This window comes from Pristis pectinata, chromosome 6, assembly GCF_009764475.1.
Source record: "Pristis pectinata isolate sPriPec2 chromosome 6, sPriPec2.1.pri, whole genome shotgun sequence".
Classification (NCBI taxonomy): domain Eukaryota; kingdom Metazoa; phylum Chordata; class Chondrichthyes; order Rhinopristiformes; family Pristidae; genus Pristis; species Pristis pectinata.
This window is the reverse complement of record NC_067410.1, coordinates 69053116-69067997: the sequence shown is the minus strand read 5'-3', so window position 1 is coordinate 69067997 and position 14882 is coordinate 69053116. Positions and strand designations below refer to the sequence as shown.

Genomic DNA, 14882 nt, shown 5'->3' with positions numbered 1-14882 from the left:
AGCACAAAAATGCTCCCCTATTGACACTTCTTCCGCCTACCCAACTTCCTTTTTCAAAACTAGATCAAGAATTCTCCACCTCTTGTTGGGCTTGTTATATACTGGCTCAAAAATTCTCCTCAATTCCAATTCAGAAATTGTGCCATCTACACCTTTAACATTGACTGTATCCCAAGTTACTTGAAATCTCCTAACGTTATTGTCCACACTAAGAGCACATTTCTCTCCCTTGGTTAGTTTAGAATTCTAGAGTGCATTCCCAACAACGTCACTGCCTTTGTTCGCTTTTTAATTTATCCTATAGAGCCACATTCATACTAACGAACGATTCCTTCTCACCAGGGGCTACTGCCCCACTTTTTCTATTTCCCTCTCTTGTTCATCTGATAACCCCGTAATCAGAGACATTGTTAATCCAGTCACATTTCCATAATAAATGTATCAATACTTCCATGTCTATCAATGCCCTTAATTCATATACGTTTTTCACGTATGCATTGACATGGCATTAAAAAGTTAAAGCTAACGAGTCTAATATAAATTCAGGAAAGTATCAGAAACTATAATATTAGGAGATGGCTTAGAAACTTTATTGGATTTTATAGTAACTGAACAATCATACTTAGAAATAAGTTGCCAAAAGCATGTAGGATATTTGCTGCACTGAACAGCAAAAAAAATAATTGGACTTCACAGTATCTTAAGCTTTAACAGTTATTTTCAACATTTAAAAGAGGGATATATGCATATGATAAAGCAATTTCAATACAAAAAGGTGGATTAGAAATGATATGCAAATGGTCTTGAGTTTATATACCCAAACACCACTTTATACGTAACAATTTTTCTCAACAGGATTACAACAATAATGAACATCAAAAGACCAGGGATCAGAAACTCTTTGGTTGACTAAAATTCAATATATAAAAATATGATCCAACAACTCTCATTATGGGTTCCCTTGAATTACCTATCGAAGAACCAATGCTTTAGAAATTAGTGTCAGCACTTGCTGCTCTATCACTTCTCTTCATCTGTACTTCCAACAAGATTCTGACCTCTGGTCTTTAAGTTACACAAGACAAAGTACAACATTTTTCTCCTGGACCCTTCGGTATAATTTCCGGTATTAACGACATCATAAAACAGTACAAATACATACTACTGCTTTCAGTTAATTCAATAATCATGGGGTGAGCTTGAAATATAAATTAAAGATAAATAATATCATTCAAATTCCTGACAACTCAGACATAGCTTTCCAAGTGATGCTATAAAGTGATCTGTGTAGTACACAAGTTGTGTTATCATAGTCATGTCTGAGTAATTGACTGTGTTGAATCGCTCCCTCTCCCCACATCAGTTTACCTACATTGACCAGGATGCACAACATAGAGTGGCCTATATACAATTACAGGTGCAGGGATCTACAGATATGCAAATGCACTGATTTGTGACAAACAAAAATTTGATATCATCAGCGACAGCAGAATATCTGTTAAATGGTATTATTCTTTACAACTGTATGACAAGGTTATCAACATAATACATTGCGTATCCCTAATATGAACAATTATAAAAGAAAACTGACTTTATTTTAAAGTTATCAACCATGGCAGAACTATTCAAAGCAGTTCTGTTGCAAATAACCAGGGAGTTTAATAGAGCCAAAACAAATATTAAATGGTTTAAGATATTACTGAAGTCACACACCAATGCAGGACCTACCAAAGTGTGATTTAACTGTAACTTCATTACAGTAGTTATACACAGCCTTTGGTTTGAAAGAGTGTAAGGCAAAATCTGGTACGTCCACATTTTATAGCTTTTATTCTGATGCAACCTGCACCCAAGAACTCCAATCCAATTAAAACACAGCTGATTTATATTACTCATAAATAACTGAGAAAAGGCAAATGAGTACTCCAATTGCACCATGCACAAAACCTCACGTCTCACACATTACAATCTAGTCAACAAGGTCTAAAGCACAGAAATAATCAAAGATCTGCAATGAGAATTAAACAGGTTGCTGCCATTTAGTAGGTAGAATATAAAAAGATTTAAGATCATTGGAGAAATTAGAAGCAACTGCTGATAAATGACAACTGTAGGCAGTATATTCACAATGAGTAGCTCTACCAAAGCAAGGCACAAAAATTTTTTTTTACAAACAAGAAAAGCAATTGAAAATTAAACAGCAGTACAATCCAACTGGGACAATGGTTAAAACTGAAAAATTAAAAGCTGATCTGTTGTTTTAGGTCATTATTGCCATTAAATCTGAAATTATGATTTTCCTTGCCGCCACTGTTTTTTTTGAACTGCAAGGAACAATCCAGTTCGATGGATCTTTCCCTCCTCCATTAAGATAAAGGCTTAACCAAAAACAATTTCTCTCCATGTTCACTTGTGAAAATTGGCGCCTTTTTGTAATGTTCCACTAAATCTTCCATGCTGTCAAACTTTCGTTGTCCAATGCAGTAGAGGCCTTGCTTCAACTGTACCTTGAAGTGCTTATTTTTATTTTGGGCCTTCAAGGACACAGAGAAATCATTGGGCTGTGAAAGAAGTGAAAAGCAAACTTGATTAGCCTTTTTAAATATGTATGTTCTGATAATTGGCTCCCATCTTGTATTACACACTGCAGACATAATCACATCACTGATTACCATTAAATAATAATCGAGACAAAATAAAATTCAATAATCAGTCCAAGTTCCTACTTTCACTGACGATTGCTTACTTTAAAAATAAACCTAAACTTTCCTACCCAAATTATCAAGATTACAGTCAGGAATCATTTTGTTGTCATGGTTCAATTCACAGAGAGGAAACAAAAAGTGCCAGTACTATTACAAAAGTATTCCAAGTTGGGAATGGAAAAGAAAGGATGCAGTGTGCTTGAATTATAAACTATATTCTGTGCACTGGTATCTTAATGTAATCTAGTAAAATGCCAATAAATCCAGATACAGCCAGCAATCCTCAAATCTGGGTACCAAACTATTTATGCAAACACAGCAAAGCCTTATTGTCCTTTGCAATCAGCTTCTGATCAAAATACAAAAGTGATTACATAGTAATTGAAGTAGGATTATTGGAATATTATGATTTGGAAAACGATCAGAATTCAAGGATTGGCTAATCCATTACTCACTGATGACTCGCTGTCTCGAATTATGAAATCTCCATCAACTCCTCTTTCATTCAGAGCCATTTCTCCTTGGTGCCTTGTAATCTTTCCATAATACCATGGACTACCAGCAAACCTGCCAGTAGTTGCTGCTCCTATATAATCACATCGAGGTGGTGTTGGACCAATACTATTGGCTGGTGGTGATGTCGGTATAGTATTCACATAGTTCTTCGGTACCAGTCCCACTTGCCCATCAGCTTTCCTGCATTTCCACCATTCTGGATCATTTTCTGGTTTCTCAATAACATCCATCACCTCGCCCTTCTCGAAATTAAGCTCCTCCTCATTTGAAGAACTGAATGGGTAGAGAGCCTGCACAACATGCAGTACTTTAGCATTATGTGCATTGATTACAACTGCTAGTCTCTCTGTTAATGAGCCCACAGGTTCTATAGTTGTGCCCTCTGGTTCCTCCATAACATAATTTGAAGGAAACCAACCAGTTTGTCCATTGTAACTACCCCTCCACCATCCATCGCTGCATTTTTCCATGACAGTAACTTTGGTCCCTTTAACCAATGAAAGCTCATCATCTCTCTCTGCTGTGTAGTTGAATTTCACATAAGCAGGAGCATTCAAGTCATACAGACGTTCACCATTGTCAGCATAACCATCATTATCTGCATTGGACGCTGTGTCTCGAATGCTTGGTTTCCGCTTCACTTTTCCGATTCCTGTAAAACAAAAAGAGAGAAAGTATTATTGCACCAAACCCAAGAATAAAATCATGCATATCAAACATGACTGCAAAGCAATGGTGTATACACAGAAGGGAGATTCAAAAACAGTTCAAGACATGTCAACTGCATTCACACGTGGATATAAACACTTGTTTGCAAGTAATGCCCAGTTTCAAATTTAAAAATCCTAAAATGGTTCAAACCGAACTGGAAATATTGTAACAAAGTATTCTTTTCATGGATCTGTGACAGAAGTGGTCATATCCTCAACTGATTAGAATGAATCATTTATGGGCAGAACATACAGAATTAGATTGAATGAGTGAATTCAATTCAAAACAGTGTGTAGAAAGTAAAGAAATTGAAATTTTAAAATTATGTCCAACAATAATTAAAATCTGAGGGCAATTCCAGACTTGTAAATGTTAATTTTCAGGGCCAGAAAGCTTGATTGACAGCTATTAAGACTTCACTTAAACTAAACTAAAAAAAAATTCCCTACTTCTCCTTTGTTTAGTATGGATTTACCATACAAGGACAGCAGTGACATGCCTTCCCATGTATTTCAACTCCAAGTCTCTCAGGAAATAGTAACACAGCGAAGTTCCTAGAGTAGCAGGACAACTCAAACAACAACTTGAGAATTCTTGCTTTTAATTATATATGCTGTTGCCTAATTTGTGCTAAAATAATGGATAGCGTCATGATTATTTTTACCTGCCAAATCCAGGTCCATTTTACTTGCATTAATATAGCACCCCTTTGGAGCATAACAACATAGACGGCAATTATCTTTACCATCCACTAAGTACACTTGGTATTACAAAAATTTATTAATAAACAGTGGCACTTTCAACTGATGAAGTACATTCAGATAATATGGTCATTTCAAACTCAGCAGATTTGTTTTGCAACTAAGGACTCAAAGACTCAGCAGTATACACCAGTGATACCTGTCATACAATTCATTATGCACAAAAAAATAAGTTCATGGTGTGTGCGCTTGAGTGAATTTCAGTTACTTTTAAGATTGAGATGACCTTGAATAAAATCAGTAAAGAGAAAATTCCTTGTTGTTGGTACTTTAATGAGGTATTTTCAACTATACTAACAGAATGATATCCTAGTGGAGAAAACAGTTCGATCATCATAGAATTTCCAACCTCACATACATAACCACCCAGATAATGAGCTCCCAAATTCCCTCCATTGGTATAAAACATTAGTTGTGTGTCCAAATCCTCACCACACTTGGCAGGAAGTTAATAATGGCCACTCACAAACTGCTCATCCTACTAAAAATAAAACTTTCATATTTGTAAGAAAGCCTATTCGATATAGCAAGAAATCCAAATCACTTCATGCTTTGCCTTAGTGGGAATTCATTTATTTCTGAAAAATCAGAAATTTACCTTAAAACTCTGGCAATTGCTAAATGAGAATAGTAACTTTCATTATTTTGAAGAAAGGACGGACAGATTGCATCCTCAAGAAATATGATATAACAATAGTACAGGTTGAAGATTGAGGAAAATCCATTAATTTGTGGTCAATGGTGAGCTGCCTGCTCTAGTCACTGACCAAAGTTGTGGCATCTTGAGGGATGCCTCCACTGGAGACACACAATTCAAAGCTGGCTTGATCTCTAATGCTGAGGTCTTTCACATCAACAGAGCCTTTTGGGTCATAATGTGACTGAAGATTGGTGGGTTGGGAGAGAAATGGGGCATGGAACAAATCAATTTACCAAAAAAAAAAATTCTGGATGGCAGCTAAATTACTTGGCTTAACCAAGTCAAAAACTGTCAAACTGGGGAAATAACAACATTGGTATTGGTTTATTATTCCTGTTTGAATTCCCGTTCTAGAAATCCTTCTGAAGTCCAGTGATGGAGTGTATTTTGAATTGTTGGAAGTGGCAAAATGCTGCTGCAGCTTCATGACTTGTGTGATTGCATGAAAGTTGTTTGGGTTTACGCATAGAAATTTTGGGAGTTGCATGGATTTATGCTGACATTCCCTTGTAAGTTTGGATCCTTTCTTCAAAATGGTTCAAAAGTGAAGTGAATATCAGAGATTACTAGTTTAACGGGATGAGATTGGCTTTTGGACTAATAAATTAGCTAAGGCACAGGCACTGAACTTCATGGAAGAGACAGCCAAAAAGCCAACACAGAGTTTCTCAGCTCAACATAAAATTGGTACAAGTGAAAAATAATTATAATAATTGAAGGAATATGCTCATGTACTTACACTACTTCTTTCCCAACAATGACATAAATAGGAAAAGGGACGAGGTCCTGAAGAGGGAATAAAGGGAGTTAGGAAGGAAGCTAAAAACAGGACCTCAAGGGTGGTACTCTCTGGATTTCTGCCTGTGCCATGCACCAGTGTGGGTAAGAATAGGAAGATATGGCAGACAAATGAGTGACAGTTGGCACAGGGGGCAGGGTTTTAGATTTGTGGATCACTGGGATCTCTTCCGGGGAAGATGTGACATGTACAAAAGGGATAGATTACATCCGAACTCGAAAGGGACCAATGTCCTTGTAGGCAGGTTCATGAGAGCTGTTGGGGAGGGTCTAAACTAGGTTGGCAGGGGGATGGAAACCAAAGTGTTAGGTCAGATGATGGAGCACCTAGTGTAAAGGTAGATGCAATGCGCAAAGAGATAGTGAAGGAGGATAGGCAGTGGATAGGGCATAAATGCAGTCAGATAGTTGGGTTGAAATGTGTTTACTTTAATGTGAAGTATTAAGAATGAAGGTGATGAACCTAAGAGCATGGATCAGCACATGAAATTGTGATGTTGCGGCCATTACAGAGACTTGACTGTTACAGGGCAGAATTGGCTCCTTGATGTTCCAGGGTTTAAATATTGCAAAAGAGATAGTGAGGTAAGTTTAAAAAAAAGGGGGGGGGGGGGGGAAAGAGGAGAAGTAGCATTGCTAATCAGGGATAGTATCACAGCTGCAGAAAGGGATGATGTCGTGGAGGGATCATCTACAGAGTCAGTGTGGGTGGAAGTCAGAAACAGAAAAGGAGCGATCACTCTATTGGGACTATTCTACAGTCCCCCCAAATAGCCACCAGGACAGTGAGGAGCAAATATGTAGGCAGATTTTAGAAAGGTGCAAAAATAATAGACTTGTTGCCATGTGTGATTTCAACTTCCCTAATATTGATTGGCACTTCCTTTGTGCATAAGGTTTAGATGGGGCAGAATTTGTTAGGTGTGTCCAGGAAGGATTCCTGACACAGTCTGTGGACAGGCCAACGAGAGGAAAGGCCATACTGGATCTAGTACCAGTCAATGAACCTGGTCAGGTGACAGACCTCTTGGTGGGTGAGCAAACTCCTTGACCTTTAGTATAGTTATGGACAAGGACAGGAACAGACAATATGGGAAAGTATTTAATTGGGGGAGTGCTAATTACATTGGTTTTAGGCAGGAACTTAAAAGCACAAATTGGGAATAAATGTTCTCAGGGAAATGCACAGCAGAAATGTGGAAGCTGTATAGGGAATACTTGCATAGGGTTCTGGATAGGTTTGTCCCACTGAGACGGGGAAAGGATGATTGGATAAAAGGGACCATGGTTGAGAAGAGAGGTGAAACATTTAGTCAAGAGGAAGAAGGAAGCAAAAATCATGCAGGGCTCTTGAGAATTATAAGGTTGCCAAGAAGGAGCTTAAGGAGGGACTTAGGAGAGCTAGAAGGGGACACAAGTAGGCCTTGGGGTTTTCCTTAGTCCTTCTCACTAAGGCATTCCACACGTACACGAAGAACAGGAGGATGACAAGAGTGAGGGTAGGACCGCTCAGGGATAACGGGGGAAATGTGCCTGGAGGGGGAGGAGGTAGGGTAAGTCTTTGATGAATATTTGATGGTGGTTCAGAAGGGTTTAAACTAGTTTGTGAAGGGGATGGGAACCAGAGGAGTAGGTCAGAGGAAGAAGGGAATGGGGAAAAGTCAGATCTAACAGGTAGAGAGGCTTTGAGGAAGGAGAAGCAGAGTACAGGGTATAAAAGTAGTAAGGCAGATGGGCTAAAGTGCATTTACTTAAATGCAAGAAGCATCAGGAATAAGGGAGATGAACTGAGAGCTTGGATAAGTACATGGGACTACGATATTGTGGCTATCACAGAGACATGGCTGACATCAGGGCAGGAATGGATATTGAATATTCCTGGTCTTCAATGTTTTAAAAGGGATGGGGGGGGGGGGAAGAAGAGGAGGAGGGGTGGCAATACTGATCAGGGACACTATTACAGCTGCAGAAAGGGTAGATAATATAGAAGGATCCTCTCTAGAGTTAATATGGGTGGAAGTGAGGAACAAGAAAGGAGCAGTTACTCTACTGGGAGTATCCTATAGGACCCTCGGTAGCAGTAGGGATACTGGGGAGCAGATTGGGAGGCAGATTTTGGAAAGATGGAAAAATAACAGGGTTATTATCGTGGGAGGCTTCAACTTCCCAAATATGGATTGGCACCTGCTTAGTGCCAAAGGTTTAGACGGGGCAGAGTTTGTTAAGTGTGTCTAGGACAGATTCTTGTCACAGTACATTGACAGGCCAACTAGAGGGAATGCCATATTAGATCTAGTTTTAGGTAATGAATTGGGTCAGGTGACAGATCTATCGGTCCGTGGGCATTTGGGGGACAGTAACCACTGCTCCATAACCTTTAGCATTGTCATGGACAGGGATCGGAGCAAAGAGGACAGGATATTTAATTGGGGAAAGGCGAATTATGAAGCTATAAGGCGAGAACTTGAGAGTGTGAATTGGGGTGACAGTTTTGAAGGGAAATGTACTATGGAGATGTGGTCGATGTTCAGGGATCTCTTGCAGCATGTTAGGGATAAGTTTGTCCCGGTGAGGCAGAGAAGGAATGGCAGGGTGAAGAAACCATGAGTGACAAGAGAGGTGGAACAACTAGTTAGGAAGAAGGCAGCATACATAAGGTGTAAGCAGCAAGAATCAGACAGGGCTCGTGAGGAATATAGAGTGGCAAGGAGAGAACTTAAGAAGGGGCTGAGAGCGAGTAGGGTTAAGTAGAATCCCAAGGCTTTTTACTCGTACGTGAAGAGCAGAAGGATGGCTAGAGTAAAGGTAGGTCCAATTAAAGACAAATGTGGGAAGATGTGCCTGGAAGCTATGGAAGTGGGTGAGGTTCTCAATGAATATTTCTCTTCAGCATTCACCAAGGAGAGGGGTCTTGATGACGCTGAGCACAGTGTTGGTAAGGGTAGTGTTCTAGAGTATGTAGATATCAAGAGAGAGGATGTATTGGAGCTGTTAGAAAATATTAGGACAGATAAGTCCCCGGGGCCTGACGGAATATTCCCCAGGCTGCTTCGTGAGGCGAGGGAGGAGATTGCTGAACCGTTGGCTAGGATCTTTGAGTCCTCGTTGTCCACGGGGATGGTACCAGAGGATTGGAGGGTGGAGAATGTTGTCCCCTTATTCAAAAAACGTAGTAGGGATGGTCCAGGGAATTACAGACCATTGAGCCTTACGTCTGTGGTGGGTAAGCTGCTAGAAAGGATTCTAAGAGATAGGATCTATGATCATTTAGAGAATCATGGATTGATGAGGGACAACCAGCATGGATTTGTGAAGGGAAGATCTTGCCTCACAAGCCTGATAGGGTTCTTTGAGGAGGTGACCAGGAAGATTGATGAGGGTAATGCAGTAGATGTGGTCTACATGGATTTTAGTAAGGCGTTTGACAAGGTTCCGCATGGTAGGCTTCTTCTGAAGGTCAGAGGCCAAGGGATCCAGGGAGGCTTGGCCGTGTGGATTCAGAATTGGCTTGCCTGTAGAAAGCAGAGGGTCGTGGTGGAGGGAGTGCATTCGGATTGGAGGGCTGTGACTAGTTGTGTCCCATAAGGTTTGGTTCTGGGACCTCTACTGTTTGTGATATTTATTAATGACTTAGATGAGGGGTGGAAGGGTGGGTTAGCAAGTTTGCAGATGACACAGAGATCAATGGTGCTGTGAATAGTGTGGAGGGCTGTCAAAGCTTACAGAGGGATATTGATAGGATTGTTACGGACTCAGTGAAAGTCCCTTTAAGATAGAGAGTGTGTGTGTATGTGTGTGTGGGGCGTGCTTACGTCAATAGAAGATAAAGGACGTAATGACGTTGTTGAAGAGGTCAGAAGAAGAAGGAGAGAGAGAGAAAGGAGAGAGACACCAGCCTGCTTGTTTTCTCTATCGATGGATGAGAAACAATAACTGTGTTTGCCACTGAAATCCATGTATGGAAGTTGGAAGTTGGAAGTAATCCGGTGGAGTTCACTTTGTTGCTGACCTGTAGAAGGAAACAGGTATTTGTGTGTGGACGACCACGGTTCGGATGCTTTTCGGGGTGAGGAAGTCACTACCGAGTAAACACTGGAGTGTCGTGGAACATTTGGATTTCGTATGTACTCTCTCTATGTTTTTCTACATCTACATCTTATCTTCAGACAACGGTGGTTGTTGAAGAAGCCCTTGCTCATGTTTCACCTTATGGCTTGCGGAACTGAACTTTAAGAACCATTCAGGAACTGGGAGTTTTGGACTTTGTCACACACACACACGAAGAGTTTAGTTTTGGGGTTAACGTTCGAGGTTTAACATTTTTGAATACTAACATACTAACATTTTTGCTTTTATTTTACGTATTATCATAAGTAGTGATTAATAAAATAGTTTTTAACACTGAATCATGCTCAGTGTGTTTCTTTTGTTGCTGGTTTGTGACAAAATTGGGGGCTCGTCCGGGATAGTTCCCAAGGTTAACGAGTGTCGTCTGGGATCGTTCCCCAGATTGACAAGATTTGTTCGGGATTCAATCCAAATTCTTTTTAATTGGCTTGTGTGTGTGGAAACCAGCAGCAATGGATATTAAGGCATTTTTGGAGTCACCAACCCAAAAGGGATTGGAGGTGGCGAAAAAGGATGATTTGATAAAGATTGCTACAAGGCTAAACCTTACAGAAGTAAAGCAGTCTATGAGAAAGGCAGATATTCAGAGACTGATAGCTGGCCATTATGTGGAAAAGAAGGTGTTTGAGAAGGAAGTGTTAAAACAGTTTCCTGGCAGTGAAATAGCAATTTCTGAGGCACAGGTGCAGCTGGCAAAGATAGAAGCTGAACGACAGCAAACCCAGTTAAAGATAGAGGCTGAACGAGAGCAAAATAAATTAGAAGCTGAACGAGAGCAAAAGAGATTAGAGGCTGAACGAGAACAAACCCAGTTAAAGATAGAGGCCGAACGAGAGAAATTAGAGGCCGAACAAAAGATAACTCAGATGAAGATAGAGGCTGATCTAGCAATGAAGCAGATGGAATTGAAGAGGATGGAGCCGGATAACGAGGAGAAAAAGAGGCAGCATGAGTTACAAATGAAGCGTAGGAGTTCGGAATCTGATTCTGATGATGGTTTTTCAGCCAGCAGGGAGGTTCGATTAGTCCCTCCGTTTGAAGAAGATCAGGTTGATCAGTATTTCCAACATTTTGAAAAGGTTGCTGTGAGTTCAAACTGGCCAAGGAAAGGATGGGCTCTTATGGTACAGAGTGTGATTAAAGGTAAAGCTCAAAAAGCTTATTCTGCTTTGTCTGTTGAGGATGCAGCTGATTATACCAAGGTAAAACAAGCTATTTTGAAGGCCTATGAATTGGTTCCTGAGGCTTATAGACAAAAATTCAGAGACTTGAGGAAATCTGCAGATCAGACTTATATGGAATTTGCCAATGGAAAGAGAATATGTTTTGAACGATGGTGCCTGGCTAAAAATGTAGATGGGGATTATGATAAATTGACAGAATTGATACTAGTGGAAGACTTTAAAAGATGTGTTCCAGCTGAATTAACAACATATTTAAATGAAAAGGCAGTGGAAACTTTACAAGAAACTGCTAGGTTGGCAGATGATTATGCTTTAACCCATAAATCCAAATGGGGACAACCTAAAACCTTTCAAAAGAGTTACAAAGACAATCCAGGTAAACCAGAGATTAAATTGGGAGGTAATCAAAAAGGAAAAGATGAAAAGAAGCCAGGGCTGGAGAAACCTGTTGAGCGTACTTGTTATTACTGTAGGAAACCTGGCCACGTGATATCTAATTGTGCCCTTTTGAAGAAAAAGAAGGAAGCTGGGCCCAATGCTTGCTTTCAGGCAATTAAAAATCAAAAAGGTTTAGGAGATGCTATTAAAGATCAGTCCTTGCAAGAGGTAAAAGCGGAAAAGTTGGAGGAGGTGAGAAAGGAATTCCGTTCGTATGTATCAGAGGGTTTTGTTTCACTGAATGTTGAGTCACCCCAGGTGCTAGTGAAAATTCTTAGAGATACTGGGGCTAGTCAATCTCTCTTGCTGGACAGTGTTTTAAATTTTGGTGAAGAAAGTGACACTGGTGAAGTAAATCTAGTACGAGGCGTTACAGGTGAGACCATGTCTGTCCCTTTTCACAGGGTGATTTTAAAGTCAAAGTTCGTAGAAGGACCAGTCGAGATAGGGATAAGACCTAGTTTGCCAGTGGAAGGAGTTTCTTTGTTATTGGGAAATGACCTTGCAAATGGAGAAAGTGATCCTGTGGTACGATTAACAACCAAACCAAGGATTGATGAGTCTGAGGATGATCCAGATGTTTACCCATCATGTGCGGTGACTCGAGCTAGAGCTGGAGAATTAGCCAAGACAGACAGTCCGATGCAGTCTGATGTAGTTCCTTGTGACAGTCCTAAACAGGAAGAAAATTATGATGCCTTATCTGAGACTTTTCTGTCTTCACTGGAGGATCAACATCCTTATAGTGAGCCTGAATTTAAAGATTTGTCTTTGTCGAGGAAGGATTTTATGGTGGAACAGACAAAGGACCCTGAATTGACAGAATTGAAAGAAAAAGCTCTCTCATGTGAGGAGACTGAAAAAGTGCCGACTGGATACTATGTCAAAAATGGAGTGTTAATGAGGAAATGGAGACCTCCTCATGTTCCTGTTACTGAGGAATGGGAAGTTATTCATCAGGTTGTTGTTCCAAAAGTTTATAGGGATGAGATTTTAAACCTGGCCCATAGTATGCCTTTGGGTGGTCATTTTGGTGTGAATAAAACTGTAGGGAAGATCTTGAAACAATTCTATTGGCCTGGTTTGAGAAAAGATGTGGTGATGTTTTGTTGAACCTGCCACACATGTCAGATGGTAGGTAAACCAAATCAAAAACCCCCTGTGGCTCCTTTGAAACCAATTCCTGCTTTTGGTGAACCCTTTTCGAAGGTGATTGTGGACTGTGTTGGTCCATTACCAAAGTCTAAGACTGGAAATCAGTATTTGTTAACCATCATGTGTGCCACTTCTAGATTTCCAGAGGCAATACCCCTTAGAAATATTAAGGCCAAGACGGTGTCAAAGGCTCTTGTAAAATTTTTTACCTTGTTTGGTTTGCCAAAAGAAATCCAATCTGATCAAGGTAGTAATTTTATGTCAAAAATTTTTCAACAAATAGTCTATGAGCTGGGAGCAAAGCAGATTGTATCATCTGCATATCACCCAGAATCTCAAGGAGCTCTGGAGAGATTTCATTCTACTCTCAAAAATATGCTGAAGACTTATTGCTTTGAAAACACCAAGGATTGGGACGAAGGTATCCATTTACTTTTGTTTGCCGTTAGAGAATCGATCCAGGAGTCAATAGGATTTAGTCCGTTTGAGCTTGTGTTTGGACATAGGGTGAGAGGACCTTTGGAGTTGTTAAGAGAGCAATGGGTTAATGAGGAAGTTCACTTGAGTCTGTTGGACTATGTCCAAAAATTTAAAACTCGGTTGGAGAGAGTCTGCCAGCTAGCGAGAGAGAATCTGAAAACAAGCCAGATAAGAATGAAGACATATTTTGATAGACGTGCTCGGCCTAGGACATTCGCAGTGGGGCAAAAGGTGTTGGTATTTTTCCCTAGCCAAAATAATCCCTTGCAAGCTCGTTTTTCTGGACCCTATGTTATTGAATCTCGAGTGACTGATCTAACATATATAATCAAAACACCAGATAGACGCAAGAAAACACAACTCTGTCATGTAAACATGCTAAAACCTTATTATGAGAGGGATTCAGTGGTGGCCTTGGTGGATGGTGTAAAGGTTGTTTCTAGAATGCCTGATGTTGATGTTGAGGAAGGCCAATTTAGACCAAATATTGTTCCATCAAAACTAAAAAACCAAAATATCCTGGAGAACCTTGAAACGAAGTTGGACCATTTACAAGTTTCACAAAAACAACAGATGAGAGAATTAATTTTAAAATTTAAAAATCTGTTCCCAGATGTTCCAAACAGAACATCGATAATTACCCATGATGTTGATGTTGGGGATGCAAAACCAATCAAACAACACCCATATCGAATGAATGTGGAAAAAAGTAAACTTGTTGATCAGGAAATAAAATACATGTTGGAAAATGATATTATTAGACATTCTACTTCAAATTGGAGTTCGCCCTGTGTTATTGTACCTAAACCTGATGGAACTGTTAGATTTTGCACAGATTACAGGAAAGTGAATGCTGTAACAAAGTCAGATGCTTACCCTATTCCTAGGGTGGATGATTGCATAGACAGAGTGGGAAAGGCAAAATTTCTTACAAAGATTGACCTATTAAAAGGGTACTGGTGTGTTCCATTAACAGAAAGAGGAAGGGAAATTTCAGCCTTTGTAACCCCTTCTGGATTGTATGAATACAATGTTTTGCCATTTGGAATGAAAAATGCTCCGGCAACATTTCAAAGAATGATTAATTCAGTGATTCATGGGTTAAAACATACAGATGCCTACATTGACGACTTAGTGACTGGGAATGATACATGGGAGGATCACATCTCTGCGTTAGAAAGGTTGTTTGAAAGACTTTCCAAGGCTAACCTTACAGTTAACTTGGCTAAAAGTGAATTTGGCCATGCCACTGTGACGTATCTTGGTTATGTTGTAGGTCAAGGCAAGCAAGCTCCTGTTCAGGCAA

General features: G+C 39.9%; 1 protein-coding gene across 6 annotated transcripts in view; it reads right to left on the bottom strand.

Annotated features, from left to right (window-relative positions):
- Window positions 1-568: 568 nt before the first annotated feature.
- The window catches only part of nck1b (NCK adaptor protein 1b), a 156492-nt gene continuing 142178 nt past the window's right edge, over window positions 569-14882 (bottom strand). For all 6 annotated transcript variants that reach the window (XM_052017780.1, XM_052017782.1, XM_052017781.1 and 3 more), the window contains 2 exons: window positions 3161-3873; window positions 569-2561 (listed from right to left, as the gene is read on the bottom strand). In XM_052017780.1, the coding sequence (XP_051873740.1) occupies window positions 2367-2561; window positions 3161-3873 (908 nt within the window). In that variant the 3' untranslated portion in view covers window positions 569-2366. The remainder of the gene's footprint in view (window positions 2562-3160; window positions 3874-14882) is intronic.